This window comes from Nilaparvata lugens, chromosome 4, assembly GCF_014356525.2.
Source record: "Nilaparvata lugens isolate BPH chromosome 4, ASM1435652v1, whole genome shotgun sequence".
NCBI classification, from domain to species: Eukaryota; Metazoa; Arthropoda; class Insecta; order Hemiptera; family Delphacidae; genus Nilaparvata; species Nilaparvata lugens.
In genome coordinates, this window is record NC_052507.1 from 67,592,322 (window position 1) to 67,619,669 (window position 27,348).

Consider the following 27,348-nt stretch of genomic DNA (forward strand, 5'->3'; position numbering starts at 1 on the left):
TTCTATAAAAAATGGAATAAATTATATTGCTTCTAATTTCAAAAATGCCAATAACGACAAGTTATTGATGGTGGATGAATTAAAAAAAAGCCGAATCGACCTCTCTTTCGCTTTTGTATCCTCAAACACATTTGGTGTTAAAAAATAAATTCAATAAGAAGAGAAACAATATTGAAACTGTACCTAGTAATAATGCTGACATCCCCGGAGCTAGGTGGTGCAATCTGATGCGATGAGCCCATCACCCAATCCGTAAGGTATTCCACCAATTTGTTTCTGAATTTCATCTCCTGTCTGAAAGCCAAATCGTCTCGCCGTTTCATCATAGCTTCAACCAGCTGACACAGTTTGGTTTTGATGTGAATCGCATGTACTGTTATATCCAGATGCCTCACGTACCTGATGAAACGTTTCAGATTATATTAGATTGATTCCAGTAGGTTTCAAGGTGTATTATATGATAAATGAGGGAAAATGTGCAGATAATTTTCGAATTGAGTGTAGTTAATTAATTTTTTTGATAGTTCTACTTGATTGTTTAATTAGTGTAAATCATAATCTAATATTTGACATCAAAAAAATAAAATAAGTCAGCTTCTGAAAAAGTTGATACTTGTTTACTGCAAAATATTAATTCCTTTTGACACTTGAAAATGACATACGTTCTCCATACCATAGTGTGGTCTACGTTATAATGGTATTTGATTAACATTGGTGTTGCTATCCTTGTCTATCATTGAACAAAGCAGATAGCGCTATCATTGTCTAGCTCTGCAACGTTACCAGATCGTTTTACTAATGTAGAAATATAAGTAATAAACAAAATATTAAATCTAAATTATTTAAACATTGAAAAATATATTATTTTGACGAATAAAATTAAATTTAATATTTTTAGAAAGGATGAACATAATGCTACATCAGATCCCGATATCAGCTCTGGCAAGGCAGAGAATAGGCAATACTGTTCTCCTATCTCTCTCCACTGTATTATAAAGTGGACCTCACTATATTCCTGTTTATATAAGAATATAAAAAATGGTATTATTATTTTATATAATTAGTTAAGTTAATTTGAAATGATTCAACCAACATTACACTCACCTAACAATTGCTAACATCATGCCCTCAATACTAGTTGATCCTAGTGATTCGGAAGGCTGTTCCATTTTCTTTTCAAGAACGTTTTTCATAATGAAAATTATGTGCTCGATGAACTGGGTGTTGATTTCTAGAACAATCACCTGATAACACATAATAATTATTATTATTATCTACTGTTAAAAGTGACAATACTATTATGGCATATTGATTCAAATATACACTTCATTGGGATGATTATAATAAAATGATTAATACATAAGTATTTGCATTCCCAAGAACAGTGAATAAGGTATTCGAATATACAGGGTGTTTATGAACTGCCTACCAATACTCTAGGGCATTGTTCCTGGGTAAAATACATCTAAATATCATATTTAAATTGTCCGGTAGTCTTCAGTTACTCACGCAGCGGCCATTTTGCTTTTTTCACTTATTATTTTTTTCTAAATAATGGTTTAAAATTGAAACTTTGCACAATAATTTATAAGAACTAGACAAACTAACATATTGTAGTTGAATGTAATGTTCATTGTGAGGTGATAGAAATGCGACTAATTTCTTCAGCTTCTGTTGTATTGGTTCCTCTGTTGCTCTATGTTTGTACGCAGCCATGGCCTTGAGAGAGACAGTTGCACTGTCTGTTAATTCATAATCCGGACTAAATACCACGAGAACCAATCAGAGAAGCCTTCTATTGAAAAACCCTGCTCTGATTAATTCTCATGAAATTTAATCCTGATTGAAATTGAACATGCTTTTGTGCTACTGGGCCTGATATTTTCATGTTCCAAAATCAGCTAAAAAGTAAATCGAAAAGAATAATATTCCATCAGCTGCTCCTATTTCCTTTCATGATGTTATTACGACACAAGACAGACCTATTGATATTGATAGATCACAAGTAAATTCTAAAGTTGTCAATTTAGATAGAAATTAAATTGAGTTACATGTTAGTTTACATCCAAATTTTCATCCCTAAGCTTTTGGTTTCAAGCTAAGATCAAAGAAAGAAATCATATAAGTCAGCTTCTGAAAAAGTTGATACTTGTTTACTGCAAAATATTAATTCCTTTTGACACTTGAAAATGACATACGTTCTCCATACCATAGTGTGGTCTACGTTATAATGGTATTTGATTAACATTGGTGTTGCTATCCTTGTCTATCATTGAACAAAGCAGATAGCGCTATCATTGTCTAGCTCTGCAACGTTACCAGATCGTTTTATAAAATGTAGAAATATAAGTAATAAACAAAATATTAAATCTAAATTATTTAAACATTGAAAAATATATTATCTTGACAAATAAAATAAAATCTAATATTTTTAGAAAGGATGAACATAATGCTACATCAGATCCCGATATCAGCTCTGGCAAGGCAGAGAATAGGCAACACTGTTCTCCTATCTCTCTCCACTGTATTATAAAGTGGACCTCACTATATTCCTGTTTATATAAGAATATAACAAAAAGGTAGTATTATTTTATCTAATTAGTTTAGTTAATTTGAAATGATTCAACCAACATTACACTCACCTAACAATTGCTAACATCATGCCCTCAATACTAGTTGATCCTAGTGATTCGGAAGGCTGTTCCATTTTCTTTTCAAGAACGTTTTTCATAATGAAAATTATGTGCTCGATGAACTGGGTGTTGATTTCTAGAACAATCACCTGGTAACACATAATAATTATTGTTATTATCTACTGTTAAAAGTAAAACTACTTGCAGCGACAATACTATTATGGTATCATCTTTTATTGATTCAAATCCTATACTATTAAACGATAAATTTCTGTTTATATGTTTAGATGTTTATATAAATCTGTATGTGACCCGATCTCGAAAACGGCTTCAACGATTCTCACAAAATTTGGAACAAAGTAGGTTTATGATATGAAAATTCGATTGCACTAGGTCTCAACCCTGGGATAACTCGCTGAAGGACATTGAAAGGATAAATACGTCCTTGGAAAACAGCTGGAAATTTTGTCGTCTGTCGATACCGTAATGGAAGAGAGTGAACGAGTGCATGTGAGTGGGATCATCCAGCTGATCTCACGAGAAGAAAAATTCAGCAAGAAAAACTTATTTTCGTTTATTTCTCTTTTTTTTAGAAAACATGTTTACTTCAGAAAGTTCAAAATAGTAACTAGATTCTGTTAGTGTAGAATAGTACAAAGTATATTAACAAACATTGTAGCAAACATAGTACATCATTCTAAATCGAATTCATTGTATATCTATTTGTAATTATGATTTGTTTGTTTTTTGAAGTGTGAATAAATTGTTATTTTGATGAGTGATAGTAGCTTAACCTAGATTTTGATTTGGACTGTAGTATAAATTTGAAAAGGGACAGTTTTAAGCATAAGACTGTGATAACTGTAAAAATAATTGTACGACTGAGAAATGAATAAATAAATATAAACTATAAATTCAATCTTTCGTTACAAATTTTCTATGTTTTTACGCTCCACGAGCAAAGCTCGGTCCCCCGATATTATACAATTTATTGGAATGATTATAATAAAATGATTAATACATACGTATTTGCAATCCCAAGAACAATGAATAACAGTACCTGCATGCTTACAACAACTCATAAACTAATGAAGCTAAGGGTGTGATCACATTAAATGCGTTTTTGTGGAAGTGCACATGAGATCATGCATGAGCCGAAAAACAGAATCTGGAAAGTGTCATGGAAACACGTTGTGACTCGCATGTAGCTGCTCACACTGAACGCAACCAGCAAGTGCACACTTCAATGTGGGTGTTCCTATTGCTCTTTTCAGATTTTGTTTCTCGTCTGCACGCTTGGTTATTTGTTTTTCTTTAGAATATCACTTCTCTCAGAATCATGGGGCGTCGTGATGTGTAATAATAATTTTATATCAAATTAACGGGGAGAATGTCTCCTTTATATTGGTGTCTTGATCATTTTTATAGTTATTTTTTAATTAATGATTATGTTTGTCAATGTCGAGACATTTCGAGCAGAAAACATGAAATTATCAATTGACTTTGTTATGATAAAGTGGCATGATGAACAATAACCAATAAGAGAAGCTAATTACAGTGATAGCAGGTTTCTGATTGATCAATGAGCCTCAACCTACCTGTCCATGAGTGTCGAAGAACTTTTCAACAATGGCTTTGATCTGATCGAACAGGATTGGATAGAGAGCCGGAGACATTTCGTGGCCGACCAGCTCTTTCACATGCTTCTGAATGGGATTTCCAAATTTTTCGTTGTTGCAAACTAGTAGCCGCAATAACTGTCCAACAAACCTGTAAAAAAGAATATTATGAATTCAATTCAAGTTTGAATTTTATACCATCAAACAAAACTTTTGTAAAACGGATAGAGCTCAACAGATTCTTAGTTTAAACTGGATTAAATCAATTTTAAGGCCCAGTTGCACAGAATCCTGTTAAATTTCAATCATGATTATATGTCTCGAGAACCAATCACAGAAGGCTTACTTAAAAACAAGGCTTCTCTGATTGGTTCTCGTCGCATTTAATCACGGTTAAAATTTAACAGGCTTTTGTGCAACCGGGCCTAAGTCACGTTTGTTATAATGTGGTTCATTATGAGATTAAACCATCACTGTGCAACTGTCCCTAAAACTATTCCATTAGGATATGTTGACTTTTCTACTGACATAGTTCTATTGGTACCAAACTCAAGTTTTAATGCTCAAGAAGGTATCATCAGTTTTGTAGGTTGAGACTCAATTGAAATTGAAATTCAAGCTTTGTATCGAGAAAACTATTTGAGTGGAATAAAAACGTACAGTGATGGTGATAAAATTGAGAGGAAATATGGAATTATAATTATTATTATTTGTGATTTATTTATTCAAAACCGTGTAGAATTACGATTCCATCATTGAGTTGATCATGTAGTTGAATTTTCTTTGTAATTTTTAATCGTTAGAGATTTAGAGATTTATTGTTCAGTAGAATAATCATTTTCTATCATCAAGATTTCGCTAACTTGCGTCCGGGAAGAAAGTCGGTTTTCAATTTCATGCAGGGTTGAGGTATTCTCACGAAACTGTATTTCCTTATTCCGTTAGCTATAGAAATACACTAGTATTTGGGAATACAGTATTTCAAACTTGCCCTTAATTTCCCCATAGAATCATGCCTCCACGCGGAAAAGTCGTCTCGTTGGTGGAGGGGAAAAGGGAACATAATTTGTGAGGAAAGATCAGTTCCAAACAAGCCGCGAATGCTATAACATTGAATCCATAGTTTATTCTTCGGCCACCCAATTAGCGGGTTTGCCTTAAGTATTCTTAAATTATTTAAGTATTATTAAATTATTCAAGTATTCTTGAATTATTCAAGTATTCTTAAATTATTCAAGTATTCTTAAATTATTCAAGTATTCTTAAATTATCGATATTTTATGAATCACAATGTTTGATAGGTTGACACGATGACATGTTTGAAGAATGGATACATACTGCGTGACGGGACAATACTGGACTTCTTGGCTGGTATTGGGCATAACACTTGTTTTGCGGGGATCGATTGTGCCAGTAGGTGGTTTGGAAGGCGACTTTCGTTGCAGGAGAACTCCACCCAGAGCACACAAAAAGCCAGTCATGTTGGCCCATTCGTTTAATTGATCCTGAAAAAATACACAACTATCCTTTAAAAACAATATTTTTTAGTTTTTATGTTGTTTTTATTTGAATCAAGTAGCCCATATAAGCAAAGTAATTTTACAACTATCCTTGAATACTATAAGACTTATGTAAAACACAGCTCAATCACATTAAACATTCTACTGGACCAATTCACAGGCGGTTTGTGTCAGAACAAAGCTTAGTGGTTCAATGTGCATAAATACTTTTGATAGCTCAATATTTGGGATTGAAGCTGTTTTTGATTCAATCAATAAAAGTGCATCATCTGGTAATCGATATAATTTCAATGCATTGTCGTCAATGAATACACATTCAGAGTTTGCATTATGAAGCTGCTTACAGACTTATGCGCCGCGAACACACGCCTTGCGTTCTTCAACGGCTGATTATATCTGTATTGGCACATATACAGGTATAATATAAATAATTATACAGGTATCATAAAAATAATTATAAAGGGATAATAATATGATTCAGATAGATATTCTAATGATGGGATCACTTAGATATTTTAAAGACGGGATGAAATCATGATAAACCATATTTATTTATTGATAGATACAGTATCATTCTCAACTATGAATGATTGGGAAAGGAACAACAGGCTTAAAGCTCATAACTGTTTCTTAATTAATTATTAATAACGAATATCCAGATTTGAATACTGTTAATCACTCTTTCCTTCTTTTTTTATGACATTGGAGGAAAAACTAGGCTGAACCTGTACTATTTCTATTTTTATGTGTTATAAATTTTCACAATTCCTATACTCAGATAAGAGTCTCTGGAAGCTTTTAAAAACAAACAGACAGACAGACTTCTGCTACTGCAAATATTGGCAACAGGGTGAGCAGCTAGAAGGAAATTCTATGAGAGCTACACCCCAAAAATTATTTTCCAGCCGGGGAATCGAATTCGGTACCTCCCAGTTGCTAGTCAGGTACCAATTACACCAAACCGATAATTAATTTCTGGATAGCAAAGAACCCTGTGGCCAATACTTTACTTATTTAACAGCATTTATTTATTTATTCAACATTGATAAAATACACAATCAAAGAACTTTCTATTTTGAATTTTCGTTTAATAATATTATTATTTATGAGCATGATAAATTAAATTTCCAATTAATTTTTATATCACATATTTCTTACTTCGAGTTCATGGTCCGAATTTTGATGAGACGCTCTCCTTTTGCCGACAGAGCGATGAAATGGCTCCATTTGTCCGTCTTCAAGTTTGGCTTTCGGATAAGATGTGAGCATTTTCGTCAAGCCTTCCCAGTTGCGGAAAGTCTCTTCCCATGCCTAAAATTATAATGTAAATTGTAATGGAATCCTCTACCAAGAAAATAATCTACAGTTAAGAATCTCACTGTAATGGAATTGAAATACTATACCACTTAGATCTTTAAATATTATACAGTTCTTATGTATATTGATTTAGAATCTCTATAATTATTGATTGATAATTCCAGTTTTTTTCATTTCAAGTAGTATTTTCTCTTTTTCTATTTTTTCTCTCATTTATTGTTCATAATTATAGAATACAACTATTGAAAAGTTGTAATATACAGTGTGAAGCTATACTATATATTAGTGGAAAGGTAATGAAGGGTTCAGAAAGTTAAAAATAACGTTTTTGAAGAAGGAGCATACCTTCTACGGTTCTCAACAGCCTATATTGAAGTGAAAAGCTAACTACGACGAATATACAGTTAATCCACTAATATACGGTGTAAATCTACAGTGTGAAGCCAGCCTTAGATGGTCTGGGAGAACACTGTGATATTATGTCAAAAACACTTGCCTGCCATAAAACAAAGGATACCATAACTATTAAAGAGAAGTTTATGATGAACAAATGAATGAGAAGGGAGATCTTGTTTGTACACTACATAAGTTTAACGCTGATTTCATCAAGAATTAATTTTCGAAAAAATACAAAGCGCTTCAAACGGCAACAGACAATTTTTCTAAATAAAGTGCCTGAAATGAAGGATAATTTCAAGTTTTCTTAATCACAACTACAAGAAATTAAGTAGTGCACTCTTTCATTCACGTTTTACTGATATACAGTATAAAAAAATGTATTTATGATTATATGAATACTGCGCTAGCACTATCCTTAAACTTTATAGAAGGATTTTTAAACACTATTTTTCAATCAGTTTGCAATCTTCGAAATTATGCTTTCAATGATAAAAGATACTCACACTTCTCCTCGCACTGTTCACGGTAGAACGGTTTGGATTCCGTGCTGGCTGTAGATCAAATTACGCTCACATAAGAAATTAATCGTCTTTGGAAACTGCTAATTCAATCATTGGAATGTTTTGAAATAGTTATATTGGTGAATATATCTTAAAGTATTTCATAATCTCATTTGGTCTATTTTTATCAAAATTAGGGAGAGAAACAGTTTTGGGTTTATCCTGTTGATTATCTCCCAATCATTATACTGTAATCATTGTAAATTTGCTTTAACTGATCTGTTTTATTTATTATTGTCGATTGTATTTGTTGTACCTGTGCAATTTATTGTATGTTTCTTCAATGTGACTTGGCTATATGTAACTTCTATGTTCAACTGGCCCAATAAAAACTTGAAACTTGGATTAATTTGATATTGTAATGTGGAATGTAATAAATAAATTAATATTCTTATTTCAAATGTTTATACTCTTAGTACTTGATCACAAGTTAAGTAATAACAAGTGTATTGTCTATTGAGCAGAGTGCTAAAACTTTAACATTATACACGGTGACCCAGAATACTTTTAAAAACGCCATAAAAAATTAGTAGGAAGGGCAAAAATGATTTTATTCAAACTAATGTGAAGTTAAGTTCAAGGCTTGCCATTCTAGAATTATTAATAACATCTATCACTTTTTGAATATCATTTTATTTTAAATGGCTTCCTCCTGAAAAAATACATTGTTAAAATCTGTGTTGACGATTCCTAATTGATCGCTGCGCTGCAATATCTCATCTGGGATATTGCGGATTTCATTTTGAATTTGTTATTATTTTTAAAAAATTAAAAATTATTGATCAAAATGAGAGCGAAATCCACACTGCACGGCAATGAGTGAGTATTTATTGTTTGGTAACCGTGTAATCTCACGATTAGGTTGAGTTTCCTGGTCCCATGGATCTGTCCAACTGCGATTTTCTGTTTGTGGAGCTATCTCAAATCAAACGTTTTCACAACTTGACCAATCAATAACTGTGGTTGAATAATTATAACAGACAATTTATTCAGAATGAAATTAACAATGTCCCAGTTGAAATGTTGCAGGAATCTCAACACAGATTTAAAGAGTATAGTCATGCAGGAGGAAGCCATCTTAATGAAATAATGTCAAAAAGTGATGGATGTCATTAATAGTTCTTAAATGGCAAGCCTTCAACTTTACATTAGTTTGAATAAAATCATTTTTGTCCTTCCCACTAGTATTTTATGGCGTTTTTAAAAGTTCCCGAAATTCTAGGTCACCATGTATAATGATATTGTTTTAGCTCTTTGCTCAATAGACAATACACTTGTTATTACTCAACTTGTGATCAAATACTAAGAGTATAAACCTTTGAGATAAGAATATTAATTTATTACATTCCACAATACAATATCAAATTAATTATTGAGAGACATCAACAGGATAAGCCCAAAAATGTTTTTCTCCCTAATTTCAAATTCTCGAATGGCAAGTCTTGAACTTCACATTAGTTTGGATAAAATCATTTTTGCCCTTCCCTCTTTTGTTTTATAGCGTTTTTCAAAGTTCCCGTTATTCTGGGTCACCCGGTACAATAATAAATTATAATTTACCTTTACAGATTTGAACAATGTATCCGTTCAGGAGGAAGCCATTTAAATGAAGTAATTGTCAAAAAGTGATAGATGTTATTAATAATTCTTAAATGGCAAGCCTTGAACTTCACATTAGTTTGGATAAAATCATTTTTGCCCTTCCCACTTTTGTTTTATAGCGTTTTTAAAAGTTCCCGTTATTCTGGGTCACCCGGTAGAATAATAAATTATAATTTACCTTAATTGCTTCATAACAAATAATATTTCAATGAGATAACTAAATAATTTTACTTTTATTCGTCTCAAGTTTTATAAGTTTTTGACGTGACAACGTCTTCCCGGCAAAAATTGGTTTGCCGGGTGACAGTTCAAGAAACTGCGTTACGTTCCCACGTTATGCGCTCACAATGAGAGCGAGTGAGAGCGTTCGTTTCGGTTCACGGTCGTCTGGAAAGAGCACGAATAGGAGCAGTGGCGAGCAACGCAGCAGCAAGCAACCCGAAGGCATTCACCTGGAGAGAGAGTGAAACGGAGCAATCTCCTGCGACTGCGCCACTACTTAGTAAATAGGTTATGTGAATAAGTCATAAGTATAAGTGAATAGGTATAAGTGTAAGTATAATAGGTATAAGTGAATAGGTTATGTTGTAATAATCACAATGTTGTGGTAGTTTTCAATCACAAAAGTAGTATAAATCGTTTCTCAGCCAATAATAATTTGTTTAACTTGAAAAATGAGCGCGACTTGCTATGTAAAAAATTGAATCGAGCACAGTTAGCCCGCCTAAGAGTGAGAGAGACAGAGTGATTTTGTTGAGGATGTGTGAAGGTAAAATTAAAATTTTGTTAATATGAAATTCAGTGCGAGATTCTTTGTATAAATTAATGTTTTAAATATAATTCTTTGTATAAATAAATGTTTTAAATTGTTACTATTATTTCATCCTTCTTCCTACTATAGGAATGAATATTCACATTAAAATTATTTTACCACTCAAAGTCGTTGTCACGTAAAACTTTCGCCCGTACACCAACTTTACAGGCAACCATGCAATTTTTTCACTTTTAATCAATGTATATCTCATCTCTATTTTTATACAACTGAAATTTTGTAGCTTAATCCAAATTATTTGTTCTGTGAAGATAGTTAAAATAGATAAAGAAAAGGAAAAACAAACGAGCGAGTCGCCATGTTACCTGTTGTCAAAACAGTTGATGCTTGAGCAAGTTCTTGGTAGAGGTGATAGTTGGGCAGAAGGAATGTCACCGTCACTTCATCTGAGCCGGACCGGATGTCCGCTTCTTCACATAGCAAGCTGAAGCAGGACATGGACACTATAACTGCTTCTATGTCAATGCTCCATAGGTACATGAAGAAAACAACCTGAACATTGAAAAAAAACCAGTTAAAACTTGACCTTTCAAAATTTACTGATTGGTTCAATTGAAAAGAATACAACAGGTTATTTTGTAAAACTTATCAAGCATCTCCAGTCAAGTTTCTAAATACGACATAACAGTAGATTTACATAAGAATAAAAGTTTGAGAGTTGTTACGAATAATGCGATTTCAACTATCAACCTTCCGGAAGTCGCGCCCTACTCAATCATACGAGCAGTGATTGTAATTTTTACAACATACTATTTTTTATGTGTTATGTACTCTGTTTACTGTCAATAGTTATTTGTGCAACTAGTGCGCAAAGTGACAGTTTGCTGCACCGAAAGAAACGTTTACGCACGAGCCGTAGACGAGGGCGGAATGGTTTCTTGAGTGCAGCAGAGAAACTTTGCGCACGTATTTCACATTAAATTTTTCCTACAGTTACCATTGAATATGAAAAGTGGTTGATTATGGGTAAAATGATGGCTGAAATCCATCAAATGTTTGTCTGTATAGTTTTGTTATTAATAACAACTTCAATTTATTTTAAACTTGATAATCCAATTGAAAATTAATAATCGATAATTTATTCAAATTAAAAATTAAATTAATTCAATTAATTTGAAAATTTGAATAATTTTGAGTAAACCTTAATTTCTAAATAATTTTCAACCATCAATTTATGAATGAAAAAAATATTATTTGAAATAATGAATAATTAATAATATTAAAAATGTGTAATTTAATGAGTTCTCATTTTTATTTATTTGAAAATCAGAGAAAATATAGATAGAACAAATTCGCATTCAAAATACACGCCAACAATGTCACAGCTGATTGAGATGGCTGCAAGATAATACGCAAAGTATTAAGAGTACGCAAAGTAATACTTTGCGCACTAGAGCGGAAAAGTGATTCTTTGCGGCCTGCAATCAGTGCAGAAATGGTCACTTTCCAAGGTACCTGTAGGAAAAACATATCAATTAATAGTATAATTAATATTTCCATCTCATTGGATTATTTTACGCCTATGAACATTTGCATGATTACCTTTTCTTAGTCCAATAAGGTACACCAAGCAAAGCCAGCAATTCTGTGTTATTGGTTCGTTGGCAGTCTCTTTCCCTATCATATGCACTACTTATGTACTGTCGCGACTAAATGGCACCTAAAGACTAAACCATTGCTCGGTTGATACTGCAACTCAGTGGAGTGATGGGGAGAAAGTTTTAAAATGCATAGGTAACTCATTCACTGACACCACCCCATTCAATAGTTTTTTGAGGAAAAAAAAACTGACACTGTTATACTTTTTACAACAGCGCGACTACCGGAAGGTCAACTAACCTTGGTTCAAGACAAGGTTTGAGGGTACAACCCCTTAATTTGAACGTTCAATTCTATACTTGATTCTGGGATTCTTTTTATATTACCATCTCAAACAGGTCTAGTACCTCGAGATGCAAATACTCAATTAGCATTTCGTCCTCTTTTGTAATAGTATTTTCCCATATTGTCAAATTTGTATTGCTTTTAAAGATGTATTTTTTCTGCCAATATAAAATGCATAAAAAAACATGCGCGTGCAAGAATAAAGCAAGTCCGATTCACAGTAGCCACCTTTAGGAACTGAATACCACTTTACCTAATTCAGTGTAAATGTACGCATTGTGAACTGGTATTCACAAGAACAATGGATATGAGATATCACTTTTATACGCAAACAAATTCAGGCTCTATGTTCTCCTTTCATATATAGTGATTTCGATGAATCGACTATAGTTCATTTCTGGATCTCTTGCTGGAGTTCATCCACTTATAAGCCATATTTTTCGTTCCAAGCTGGGTAAGGTTTAACATTGTAGATGATAGTTTTATAAACGATTCATTACTGAAGTAAATACTAACGTATTATTGAAATGTATGAAGTTTGTATAAGATTCTAAACATTGTCGCCTGGTCATATGGGACATATATATGAATCATATATTTATCTCATATTGATCAGGATTTTAGAGTTTCAAATTAAAAAAGTTGAATGAACAGTGTTTTTGTCTTTGAACAATCTTTGTCATCGACAGAAAGATTGTTTATTTCATTTGTTGTCAAAATTAATGTAGCTTCTCTTTTGTTTTTAATAACAAACGTGCCGCTTGTGCGACAGATAAAAATATGTACTTGAAATGGCTTTCATGTTTGGCATTGACTGAGTTTATATTTAATACCCAAAATTTAACTTTTGGGGAGAGTGAGCTCGTTCGATAGGACTGACAGTTAATTCCGGCTGATCCAGTGAAAAAGGCTGGATTTCGGTTCGTTTAATAATACAGTTATTCTGTCACAGATCGGGCAGTATAAAAATAATTGTATTGTTAAGGGAGACGGGTTCTGAGCCTATTCATTGGTTCAGTTAATATTTGTTCTTTTAGAATACTTAAGTCGCGATTAAACCAGTGGATGCCAAAGTGGGAAGCCATTTCAAAAAGGTAGGTGACTACTGAATCATTGTTCTTTAAATTTTCATAGCCACAAACATTGAATCATCATTAGCATTAGCAGCAAGCGAGTGTTTTCCCCATTAATTCATATCAATCATGTTTTTATAATAAAATTAATGTTATCATAGTTTTTTTCCCCTCTTACAACATTGATAACATAAATAACATTAAGCACACCAGCAATTAATACCATTCCATATTTAATATATTACGAGGGTCATTCAATAAGTAACGAGACAAATTATCAATTTTCAAAAAGGGCTAAATTGATCCATATGAAACTGTCAGGACATGAAACTGGCAACCTTGCGATGACATCTGATCAGTTGTTCCACCGCATTCCGTAAACATTATCGCAAATTGACTCAGTTAACAATGGTGTGTCCACTTGAGAATCGCACCGTGGAATAACAACGTGCCGTGATCCGATTTGACTGTCTGTCGTTTTGATTCTGATGGCTCATAATGGTGGATCTATATTTCATCACACGTTACAATTCTTTTGAAAAAACATTCTCCTTCAGTCGTATACCGATTTGTCAACTGTTGAGTGATTTGAAGTCGGGTTTCTTTTTTGCTATCTCGCACAAGTTTTGTTGTACTGCAGCTTGTTGTGAATAATGTTATGGACAGTTCCAACACTTGCGTTTACTTTTTCACTTATGAATTCAACAGTGATACGCCTATTGTCCCGAATTAACGTAGAGATTCGAGAGAGGAAGTCCCAACTTTGACTGCTCGTCCACTGCGTTGACTTGCACAAACGTTTGTATGGCTACTTTAAAACTAATCTACCCATTTGTGAACGTTTGAACGATTCAAACAATGGTCTCCGTACACTTTCAACATTCTTTTGTGGAGTTCACTACCTTTCTCACCTTCTGCGACCAAAAAACTGATCACAGAGCGCTGTTCTTTCACGGTGCGATTCTCAAGTGGATTCATCATAGTTAACTGAGTCAATTTGCGATTATGTTAAAGAAATATGGTGGAACAACTGATCAGATGTCATCACAAGGTTGCCAACTTCATGTCCTGGAAGTTTCATATAGATCAATTTAGCCGTTTATGAAAATTAGTAAATTGCTTGGAGAATATAAGTAATGGAAAGTAAGCTTGATACAGTACTTACATCTAACTTGATATGAGCTTGTTTGCAGATTGGTATATGGCTGCCAACATTGGCGTAATCCTTATGTCGCAACAGGAATTCATTGCGACATATCAGTATCTCTCTTAGCCACTTCAGAATATCTGTGTAATTGAGTATTTGGTGTTGGATCAACTTTTGCGATATCGAGAACAATACTTGTGAACTGTAACAATCAACATAATCTACTAACATTTTTATTGGAAGAAATTGAAGAATTGATATAAAAAATTCATTTGATTTGAATGAGAAGATAATGTGAACTTGTAAGTTTTTCAAGTTAAATGAAGCACATTATAGGAAGAAATTCCATTACAGAGATTTCGGAAGTTACTGGTCATTATATGAATGTTTCGCTTGTTCATCTATAATATAAGAAAGGAAAGAGTTAGCTTATTACACGTACGGGATAGACATCTCACGCATCACCACGTCTGAAGTACTGATCTGATTAACTTTCTGAGTTTTTTCAAGTTTTAAAATTTTCAATAATTTAATAGAGTATTTTCAGTTATCATTGACGATTTAGTGATATATTGTTATTTAATTTGGTCTTCAACTTATCTAAATTCCTAGTTTATATAAATTTTGGACTCAAAATTGGACAAAAGTGATAAACATAACCTATTTTTGGATGATTTCTATCCAAATTTGGGAAAGAAACAGTATTAGGCTTTAAGCCTGTTGCAATCATTCATAGTTTAGAATGATATTGTAACTATAAATGTATAAATAAATCTGTGGCTTGGTACAAACTACCAATGTCAATTTTTTTCAAAAATGAGTTTAATACACTGATACATCACTAATATCGATTATTTTCAGTTCCAGAAGTGCCAATGTCCTATCTAAAAGCAATAAAAAGTTATAAAATGTATACTACCAATGTCATGATTTAGTTCCACTCTCAGAGTGTGAGAGTATTCCACTCTCAGAGTGCGAAAACTACCAATGAAGACATGTTTTTAGATTGTCATTCATTTTCCGGGCCAGAACTACGAATGTCGACTTCTGCACTTCTAGCACTAGCATTTCGGTATTGAAATGCCGTAGTTCGAAAATACAAGGTGAACTTTCAAGCTGATTTGTGTGAAAGTTTATATTTTGACATAGATAGTTCTTGCACCAAGCCACAGAAATAAAATTGCAATTTTGCATATAGATTCTCAATTCACCGACGATGGTTATAGGTCTATTTTAAATTCTTTCAGTAAAGTTTTTAGTTTATCAATTTTTTAATTAGGCCCTTGCAGAGCACGGATTACCTGCTAGTTTTTAATGAAAATATTATGCTCAATGATTAAGTCATATTAATATTTCATTACAAATTAATACAGAAGTTGATCAACATTGAGTTATAATCAACTATTAAAACAAATATTTCGCTTCACCAACACAGACCTCACGTCCCAGAACGTGTTGATTGGAGCTTCTGGATTCCAGATTTCAATTTTATCAGGCTGGTGAAGAATGAGCAATGCTTCCATAGCTTCTTGAGCGACATCAGGCATGGTGGGCTGATGGACAAGGCTCACCAATCCATTTATTAGTTCCAATGTTGAGATCTGAATTTCATGACCCGTCTTTCCTTGGTTCTGAAAATAATCAAGACAAGTTGCTTACTGGCACTAATTTGTAGATGCTTCAATATGTAGCGAGGAATAAAGTCATTTATTGAGGCATAATAGCTCCAAAATTCCGAGTGGCTCTTAATGAGGTCTGATGAGTTGATACTACACTTGATTGCAGCAAATGTAGTTTGAAACACAGATTAGTTTCAGAGAGTTCTAAAGTTATATAAGTTACACATCACAGTAATAGAAAAATTGGGAATATTTCGGTATTCGCCATCATTATAAACCATTATCATTTTTTTCTTTCAAGATTTTTAAAGCACCTAGTTAGGAGCTAATAAGCTATTCTTTTGAATTTGTAAGAAATTATAAATATTATTATCTTTCTTTAACATTATAAAATTTGAATTGTATATAAAGTACTTGAAGCAGAATAAGTGACCTGCAACTCACTGCCAACACACAAGGTTTCCAACATAAGGCAGTGCCCAATATTACAGTGATAATATTGTTGTACTCAAGTTAAAATCAATGTCTATTTGTATTGTATACTCTTGTAATTAATATTGTACAAATATTTATTTGTAATTTTGGCAATAAAATTCAATTCAATTCAATAGAGTGATTTACATCACAGTATTTAGATGAAAACGGTAGGGGCCACGAAATGTGTGCGCAGTGGCCAGCAAGCTAGATTGCGTCATCGCCATCAACCGAGGTTTTCAACACCTATAGGCAATTTATGAAACTTATTCGGTAAAAGCAGATGATTGGATATAAAATGACGTCAGCTACATCGGAAATTTAGCACAAACATGCGCGTGACACCTACCGTCTTCTATAATACCGTGATTTAAATCACCCACCAAATTAGGGTGTTCACCATCAAGACACGAGATGATTCAGCCATGTCACTTGATGTTTCTCATTGACAAATTCTATCAATCATGTTTTCTAACAATTCATTCTTCCAATTCTATAAGGAATGCGCTCCAGCAAAGACCCAATTGTTATTGCAGGAGACTGTTACATGTTTCACCCAGTACGAGTTTTTATTGAACGTTATCTCTAAATTAATAAAAGTATTGCAGTATTCTAATCTAATTATATTCCAAGTCTATTTCAAGCCAAAATGTATAATCAAAAATTATCAAGTCAAATTGATGATCTTCCGCATAGATGTGATGTTTTTGTGACATGGGTAGTATTTGATTACTTATTTATTGATTGATTTTTTCGTGTTTTAGATTTATGATTTTTCAGGAGAAAAGACTCTGATATAAGAATAATAATTTCCGTAGTTGGACTTTAGTGAGAAAATATATAATTTAGTGAGTAAATAGTATTATTGCAGCGACAATAAGATTCTGCTAACTTATGTCTGAACGACTCTGATAGCCAGCAAATTCAGGGATATTTGCTAGTTGTCACGAATGAGGCGGCTCCACGAGGCAAGGACACGGCGGATTTGGTAGCCTCAGAGGAATACTGCAGACCTAGCAAGTACCCGCTTGCCGAATCAAGTGAGAACCGACTCTTCCAATAGCAGCAGTTAGGCCTTCCGGCACACTGACGTGGAGAGGGGCAAGTTTCCCGGACGAAAAACTTCCAGTCGTTGAGCAACCGAGACGAGATACCGAACAGATCAAAATCCATATTGCAAAAAGTTAAGTTAGTTTTCCGGCATCATGAGATACGTGAGTGTCCTGTGTTTTGGGATTACCAGTGGGAGTGATAGCTGTGGGTGAGTGCCAAAATTTCTAGCTCATTATAAAACATTTTCACCCGACCGAGACCCTAATTAGAGATGATCTTGTTGTAGTTAAATTTATAGTTAGCAAAATCTTATTGGTCGTATAGTTTCTTTAGAATCAAACTTTTGTTTAAATGGTCAGTGTATTTTGTTTGCTTCAAAATGAAGGGGTTATAATACAAGGGGTCCAAGTGACATATTGTTAGTTTCAAGAAAATTGAGCCTAAAGTTTACTTACATTAATTAATTTTTTATTCATGAAATGAATATAGAAATGATATTCACCAATTCCTATAACTATTTAGTGTAATTTTACCAAATCAAACGTACACTTTCATGTCTCAAATTGCTCTTCTTTCTCAATTATCAGTTAAATGGTGATAAGAAGTATCACTTGTACCCCTTGTTTACCAAACAAAACTCTATTGTCTAGCTACACCTAAATCTATCAAATTTACCAGCAATTGAACAATGATTAATGATCTCATTGCAATATTATCTGATTCGCCAATTGGTTCTTGAGGTATCTTTTGCTTGGTGACATGGCCTTATCAATGTTGAATTTAATTTGATGGATACGAGCAACCGTTGTCCTGTAAACAAGGGATCCAAGGCACTTGGACCCCTTGTTTTATCAAATAAACAGCTGTTTGAAAATGTAGTTTACAAATTTTACACCAGATGTTAGCACTGATTAGACTTATGCTTATACCTCTTATATACTAGATTTTTACCACTTTCAGCTATTGATTACTGTAGCTAACTCAAAAAAATGAAAAATGTCACTTCGACCCCTTGTATTCTGACCCCTCAATGTATTATACTTAATAAATTAGAAATGAAATACGTAGCCAATAGTCGTTGTTACTCAAGTTCCCATGACTCCTTCAAAGTAGATAGGGATCTTCGACTATCTGGAGCAGGTTACATTTTGTTCAAGAGAATCGTTTGCATACAGACCAAGTGCCGGTTGCACAAAAACCTGTTAAAGTTCAACCGTGATTACTCCAGGAGAACCAATCAGAGAAGCCTTCTTTTCGAAAAAGCCTTCTCTGATTGGTTCTTGTGGCATTTAATCAGGATTGAAATTTTATAGGCTTTTGTGTAAACGAGTCTAAGAATAGATAAGATGACAAAAAACTGTCTCGAAAAGTTATGAAGTAGATTGTGTCACACATTTTTGAGTATTGTCACGAGTTTCAAATTAGGAGGAACTTCTTTAGAGTCGCATTATTGAAGCCTTCCTAGAGTTTCATCTAATTGAAAGTACATAATAAAGCAAATAAATTATATACACTTACATTGAGCATCAACATGGGATCAGCATGTATCAGACGAACCATCCAAAACAACAAATTTCGATAACCTGGAACTTCTTCACCCTTTTCTTTGAATTTTGAAGTAGAGTCTTTACTTTTCAACGTGAGTGACTGAAATGAACAAAAAATTGAATTTATGAATTGTATAACAAATTTATGGATGTAACTTCAATCATGAAAAAGAATCAACATTATAAAAAGTCAAAAAAATTATGAATGCTACCTCAACCAATATTATTATAGTCACATAACAAATTATTGGACAACTACTATCATCAACCGCATCACTACTCTATTATTAGGCTGGCCACTAACGGTAGGACATGCATGATAAACAAGTCGTCATACATTGTTGAGTTATCACAGCGAAAGGCTTCGAGCAAGTAGTTTTGGGGTTATGTTTTTCTATATTTTTTCTTCGCTGCTCTATTTGAATTTAAATTATTCTTCAATCATTAGAGGACTAATTTGTAATATTTCAGTGGTTTATTATTTATTGTTATAGGTTGTTCATTTCTTGTCAAAAGCCTCTCGCTGATGACAAAACATACATGATGAACATTATTTGTGTGCTTGTACAAAAAATATCAGCTGTAAATAACAGAACTAATAGCAAGTAGGTTTTTGATTTTGTATTAGAATTTTTCAAATAAAAGTGCAATATTTCTAAAGTTTTAAATTTATAATGATACATTCTGTGATTCATTTAGAGTATAACATCAACCTTCAAAATTTTCAAATCATTATTCCTGGACCGAAAATCAAGTGACGAAGCAGTGTGTGATTACATAACCATAACTTTTGGACAACTTTTACATTTTATCAAAACTTTTGGAGAGAAATAGTACCGGCTCAGACTAGTTTTTCCTCCAATGTCATAATTGCATTATGACTATAGTGTTTTATACAATAAATGAATAAATGTTTAACATGCATGTCCTACCGTTAGTAGCCAGCCTTACTACTTTATAATATTGAAATATATTACATGTTGTATGAATACAACTTGCATATTGATAAACATAACAGAATACCTAATAATTATAGTTTACATTATACATAGTAATAGCATAGAGAAACAATAGTAGATAACCCAAGGTATAGGGCGTTTATGTCGCAACTTTTACTGTTATCTCGACTAGGTCGATTACATCGTTAAGTCGATTACTGTCGATTTTTACTGTTTTGTTGGGGTGAGTGTATGAACAGCACAGTATGAGAGACTACCAGCGTCACACAGCTTCACGGGAAAGAACTACGTGGACTTGGGATAACAGTAGAAGTTACGACATAAACGCCCTATACCATGGGATATCTACTTAAGCTATTGTTTATCTATGGTAATAACTTACCTGGATCATTCGTAGAGGTGTATGAGCTATATATCCTTGAGTAACTTTGTTAAGTGTATCAGTAAACATGGAACGCAGTTCGGATGATTTACTGTAGACTAGATCTATGTTAGGCCACCATTGAAGCCTAGGTTGAGTGACTATCCTGCAAATGATTAATGAAAATTTCGGTTGAATAATGAAAAAATTGGTATATGAATGAATAAATAGATAAAAATTAATGAAGATTTCTTAGAGGTTTTCATAGCCATAGATGTACTTGTAAACGTCAGATCTTTGACAACTTTGAAAACAGAATTAAAATCTACTCGGAATTTCCAGACCAACAATAATGCTTGAATAGTCATAAGATTTTTAGTAATAAGAAAAAGCTCAATCTAAATGAAGCCGCTGCAGTCCCTCATAACTGAACACTCTAAGTTATAGGATATAATAATGGAATTCAAAAGAAACATAAGAGATTCTAGAAGGTTTCCAATAATGATAATAATATCGAATCATAGACAAATGTAAAAGGTGAAGCAAGGTTTCGAAACCCAATATTCTAAGATTCCCTCCTTAGTTATTTTCATTCTTAATAGTCTTGAATGAAGTCAATGATAAACATTACTTGCTATTTTACAACTGCTTGAAACTCAAATGGATGTTGATAGCCGTTGAACATGCTACAATACAATAATTGTTTTCCGGGATGGTTAAATTATAATTATTAAACGAAAATCTTTAGTAATTTATTGCTATCAACCTCCTGAAGACTTTGGCTCAACTCACACTTACGCGACTCAGGTCGAGAGGAGACTCGACTAGTCGAGAGCATGCGTTTTCAAATGGTGACACTCAGACCAGTCGATTCTAGTGACCGCGACTGTCACCATTAGAAAACACATGCTCTCGAGTAGTCGAGTCTCCTCTCGACCTGAGTCGCGTAAGTGTGAGTTGAGCATCATACTTCAGGGAGATTTATGATGATATATTTGCAAATATTTACAACAGGGATAACAGCAACAAAGAAATTCTATGAGAGCTACTACTCAAAAATAACTGTGTGTAAGACTTCATTCATTTATCTATTAGCATTTGCAAAATTGCAACATCCAATTTATTTTCTTCTATAATACTATATAAATTACAAGAGAACAATACAGATTAACAGTTATATTGAACAATTACCTGTACAATGAAATGATGAGTACATAATGATATGTGGAGGGAAAGTTTGGATTTAGACAGACTTTAAGAGCTTCGTTGTTGTGAGGTTTGATACGAAAACAGGAAACAAAACAATCGATCATCAGCTCGATGTCATTGGAGACCCAGTTCTGACCACGTGAGAACGGTTTCAATGGGTTGAATAATGTATTCTGAAACAAAAAACAATATTTCATTTATAACAGAAAGAAATAGGACGGGTTGTGAGCTTTTCGTCAGTCAATTTTCTTCCGGAATGGTTTAAACTCTCACAATGTAACGTAGGCTGGCCACTAACGACAGGACATGTGTGTACACACATGTCGTCATACATTGTTGTGTTATCACAGCAAAAGGCTTCGAAAGTATTTTCGTGGTTAAGTTTCCTATTCCATTTTTTTCTTTACTACTCTGTTTGAAGTTCAATTATTTTTTAATCATTATAATTTGTAATTTTTCAATGATTTATTTATTGTTATTGATTGTCTATTTTATTGTAATTTACATAGATAATACCATAGAGAAACAATAGCGTAAGTAGATATCCCATGGTATAGGGCGTTTATGTCGCAACTTTTACTGTTATCTCAAGCCGATTACTGTCGATTATTGTCGATTTTTACTGTTTTGACCGGGTGAGATTGTGTGAGCGGTACAATATGAGAGACTATCAGCGTCATAAAGCTTCACAGTAAAGAACTGCGTGGACTATCAGCTTGAGATAACAGTAAAAGTTGCGACATAAACACCCTATACCATGGGATATCTACTTACGCTATTGTTTCTCTATGATAATACTGAGTACTGCCCACTTTGTAACATGCGGGAGGACGAAACACCCACTCATGTTCTTGTACGCTGCCCAATGTATGTAGAAATAAGACAACAGTTTCTGAATAAATATGTAGCAAACATAGTTAATTACGAAGATAAAGCTATAGTACTCCTTTCAAATAAAATAAAATAGAATAGAATAGAATATTCATTTTATTCAACAATAATACAGAAAATTTCTATACGGTTGAATAACGTCAGGAAGATTTACAGTCAAAAAACTTTATAAAAGATAATTCACACGGCAAGTTAAATGTAACACCAGATAAAATAAGAAATATTTACAAATATAAATGAGAATGCGACTAACGTGCGAAATTACATCTTAGAGATTAAGATGATCTTTTTTTTATTTTTTATATCAAGTTGTAATTGTTCATTGATAATCACAAAATATTGTTGGAACTGAAAAGTTGTTTCACAGGTTGTTTATAAAATTGTAGTAAACAGTTTGTTGGTACTTTTGAGAAGCAGATTATTGTTTTTATATTGTTTTTATCTTCTGTTGGTGTAATGTCTAGAAAATATTCAATATCTGAAAGATCGTCTATTTATATTGTTTTACTAGTACAGGTTTTTATGTCTCGGTGACATGTAAAATTACTCCCCCATATACAATGAATGATATTTTAATAGCTTAAAATCTGTGTTCCTGTTATTTTCAAGGATTCTATATCAAACTATTTCATTTCAATATTAGTGTTATCTCCAAAAGTCGAAGAGTTGATCAATTGTGTTGATGTTGTAATTGTAATTTATGTACTGTTCGTGTGCAACTCTTTGTATGGGGCATGGCCTTTATGACAAATAAAGCTTATTTATTCATTATTGGTTGTTTATTTTATGTTAGAAGCTGCTGACAAACAGCGGTTTCTTGTTTGAAGCCTTTCGTTCATGACAAACACACATGTTCATCATGCATGTCCTGTCGTTGGTGGCCAGCCCTACAGTGCCTTGCATATATGTAAAGCACTACTACTATTAGTTCATAACCAGTTCATATAACCAGTCCTGAGAGGTAACGAGCTTACAATGCTTACAACCTGGGCACAATGTAGCTTATCAATACAAGATATCAAGAAATCTATAATATAATACAGGAAAGAGCTGGCTTATACATGTACGGGATAGGAAATTCACGAATGAAGCATCATCATGTCTGAACTACTGGACTGATTAACATGAAATTTTGCATATAGATTCTTTATTTACCGAGGATGGATAGAGGCCTTTTTTAAATTCTTCAAGATTTCAGTAGGTCAAGATTCCAGTTTTTATCAGACCCTTGCGGAGCACTGGTTACCTGCTAGTAAAAAATAAAATTAATAAAATATTTTCTTCTTGATAACTAAGAGTAGCCCTAACCAAAAAATTAATAACACAAGCTAATATTTTAATAATTCCATATTATAATCACCAGATGGATGACTACTATAGTAAACGCAAATTGGTGAGGCGGGTGATGGAGGCACCATCTCTGAGTGAAATTTCAAGCAGTAAAAAAGTTCGTCTGCTTTGTGTTTGTTTACATTTGAAATGTCATCATAACTTGACTTCTCATTAAAAATATGTTTATTGAAGATTTTTCAAATTCAGTCATACATGTTTGTAAAATTTCCATTTTCACATTCAAGTAAAAAAATATACTAAGAATAAAAAACGATTAGCACCAATTCAAGCCTTCACTGAACCGTTGTAATTGGACAAGTGAAGAGTATTATTAGTTTGTTTTTCTCTAAAAGATGAATTAAACCTGATTTTAAAATTGTCATGATTGACACATCTCTAATATTTAGAATAACACAATGTAATTTAAAGCTTGAAATTAACCAGTTTCACTCAGAGTTGGTGCTACCATCACCCGCCTCACCAATTTGCGTTTACTATAGTTACTATTAGTTTGTATTTTAATATACAAAAGGCCACAGTCTGATACGAGTAAAGTATTGTGTCAAAACGTGTTCGTTTGTGTTTTGTGATCATTGAATAAGAAAATAACTGATGACTCTAACACCGGTGAAAACTTCTTTCCACTAGGGTACTTTATTCTACTTTCATTGCACACTTAGACCAGTCGATTCTAGTCTCCGCGACCTCACGACTGTGAGACTGAGTCGAGCGTCGACTCGACATGTTGGTCGAGCCTCGACTTGATTGCATAGTAACGTGAATTTTTAATCACTTGGGCAAATAATGATGTAATACCTTGAGATCATTGATGACGCTCTGCACAAGAGTGAAGACAACATTGTTCGAGTCCAGATTGTTGATGTAGGTGGATGCCTTGCATAGTTTGACACACGTGACAACAGCAGCTTCTGTCAGCTGTTTGCTGTTGTTCGGTGAGCTGACAGCCCTTCTCACAGAGTCGATGAACAGTTTCTTCTTGGAATGTCGTGGCGAGCAGGGGGCACCCGAGTCGGCATTCACTATTTCTTCCAGCACTTTCTACAAAACAAAATATACCTCACAATTTTCAATTTTGTTACAACAATTTTCAAATCTATATTGGTGTCCAAGTTGACAGTGAAGAAAGATAGCAGAACAGGGTTGACAAATCTTCTTATTTGACTCCATTTTGCCACTAAGTGTACACAGCTGTTACTAAATTTATTCCATTACATTTGGTTTGATATTAGTTTTCATTTTCTTTGTTAAATAATAATCAATTTAATTAAAAAATTTACATCAATAAAATATTCTTTTTCATAATTTTATTTTTATTCTCATGTACACCTGAAATCTTGGCGGCTAATTCAAAAAGCTGTGATACACCAATCTGAACTTCAAAGCAACAGAAATGAGTTATTCGGTAGGTACCTAAGTTCTCTTGAAAATAATAGCAAAATAGAAATCCTATTTATAATGAGATGATTCTAATGGAAATAATTCTGAGATAACCTTTTAATATTAGTTATACCGGTACCAGTAACCTATACCGGTAGGCTAACGGGCTAACAAAAGTATATTTGTGAGGATGGATAAAGTGTAGGATAGTCCAAGTTATCTAGTGTCATTTAAGGTATAATTTGCGTTTCTCAGACGGTATTATTTAATTCATTTATAAAAACATTTTTTAATCAATTATACGACTTAATCTACTCAAGTATTTTGTTAGAATGAAGAAAAAACATGACGGCTAAAAATTGTTTACATCTGTACAGTCACTGTCAAAAGTAAAAATAAAATATTTCTGGCAAACTGACAACATTGCAAAGCTAGAAAGAGCTTTTTCAAATGATAGAAAAGGATAGCAACACTATTGTCAATCAAATACTGCCATTATAATGTGGACCTCATTATAGAAACATGTGATGCAATCTTGAGTTGAGTAGAGCCACAGCCACAATTATTGTCTCTGGTAATCGAATAAAATTCAAAGAAAATTTTTAAATCCTCAATCAGCCTCTACACTGGGACAATAGTAGGGTCAACTTAGGGCCAATCCACACGAAGCGTTTTCTTAGGGTAGGAAGCTCTCCGATTGGCTGATTAGGTTGCCATTAGGGCATCAGCTAATCAGAGTGCTTCCTGCCCTGCCAACTCGGAAAAAACACCTGATAAAACCATTTGTGTGGTTTGGCCCCAAGCGTACACTAGCTGTCGCGGGAGTACGGAATCGGAAGTGTCATGTACATTTCAGCTCCAAACATTTCTAATTCCGCAACCTGTAGCAGCTAGTAGCACCTACAACTAATGTCACTGTGTGCAGTGTGCTTTATTTTATCATACATAATGGATTATTACATTTTCAAGGTATATTATTTATGCAGATCTATTAAAAAATTATCAATGCTTGATAAGTAAACTTATTGATATGTCAAGTCAACTCCTAGAGAGTGGCTCCCTGTGTTGAGTAATATTCCACCACCACAACTGAGACGTCATAAAGCTCTTAAAAGCTTGTTTGCTGAAATAAATAAAATTCAGACCCTACCCATCCATAAAGACCTTAAAAATATGCCAAGACAGCGGCTTAAATCCAGGAATGCTCCATGCAATTCCGTGGACTCCAACTTTGACTTATCCAATGCCTGGAGAGAACATTGGCATAATTTTGCTGAGAATGGCAGTGCCTGGAATTTGAATCCAACCATAAAACCAGCAGGATTTGAACTGCCACGAAGAACATGGACTCGGTTGAACCGAATGCGCACTGGCCATGGAAGATGGAGGTCTGATGTATAAATGGGGCTTTGCTGACACTGCTGTATGTGAATGTGGCGCTGAGACACAGACAATGAATCATTTAATGTTAGAATGTCCAATTTTCAAATTTAATGGAAACCTTGACGAGGTGCATCAAGCAACACCAAATTTCATCCAATGGCTTGACGCACTGATTTTAAATGTGTGACTTTGTAAATAAAATGATGTGATGTACTCGATCTCATACGATATAATAATAATTGATATTTTTGAACAAAGTGCTGTATAAGTTGAAAATGAATCAATAGTTTTACTTGAAAAATCTTCAATACATCGGTAACTGACTATTAATTAAATTAGATTTGAATAATCGAAATCGCAATCAATACATGGAAAAACAATAAATAGTAAAATAGAAACATGATGAAGTCAAATAACACAAATTTATTAGGAGAAGAAAAACAAACTTGTTCTAAAGTGTACACCTATATGACACCAGTGGTGTCATATTCAGTGGACATAGAAACTTGAAGGTTAGGATAGTGTTGGTCAAGATT

The 27,348-nt window shown here is 33.4% G+C and overlaps 1 protein-coding gene across 1 annotated transcript in view; it reads right to left on the reverse strand.

Moving 5' to 3' along the window:
- Positions 1-27,348, reverse strand: part of LOC111044527 (neurofibromin) — a 145,257-nt gene that overhangs the window by 103,230 nt on the left and 14,679 nt on the right. Inside the window, exons 8-21 of the mRNA XM_039427074.1 lie at positions 24,848-25,090; positions 21,791-21,981; positions 20,621-20,765; positions 19,251-19,379; positions 16,024-16,217; positions 14,605-14,788; positions 10,788-10,974; positions 7,969-8,039; positions 6,931-7,083; positions 5,591-5,757; positions 4,232-4,403; positions 2,637-2,642; positions 1,105-1,244; positions 184-399 (exon numbers count right to left, since the gene is read on the reverse strand). Coding sequence (XP_039283008.1) covers positions 184-399; positions 1,105-1,244; positions 2,637-2,642; positions 4,232-4,403; positions 5,591-5,757; positions 6,931-7,083; positions 7,969-8,039; positions 10,788-10,974; positions 14,605-14,788; positions 16,024-16,217; positions 19,251-19,379; positions 20,621-20,765; positions 21,791-21,981; positions 24,848-25,090 — 2,198 coding nt within the window. The remainder of the gene's footprint in view (positions 1-183; positions 400-1,104; positions 1,245-2,636; positions 2,643-4,231; positions 4,404-5,590; positions 5,758-6,930; positions 7,084-7,968; positions 8,040-10,787; positions 10,975-14,604; positions 14,789-16,023; positions 16,218-19,250; positions 19,380-20,620; positions 20,766-21,790; positions 21,982-24,847; positions 25,091-27,348) is intronic.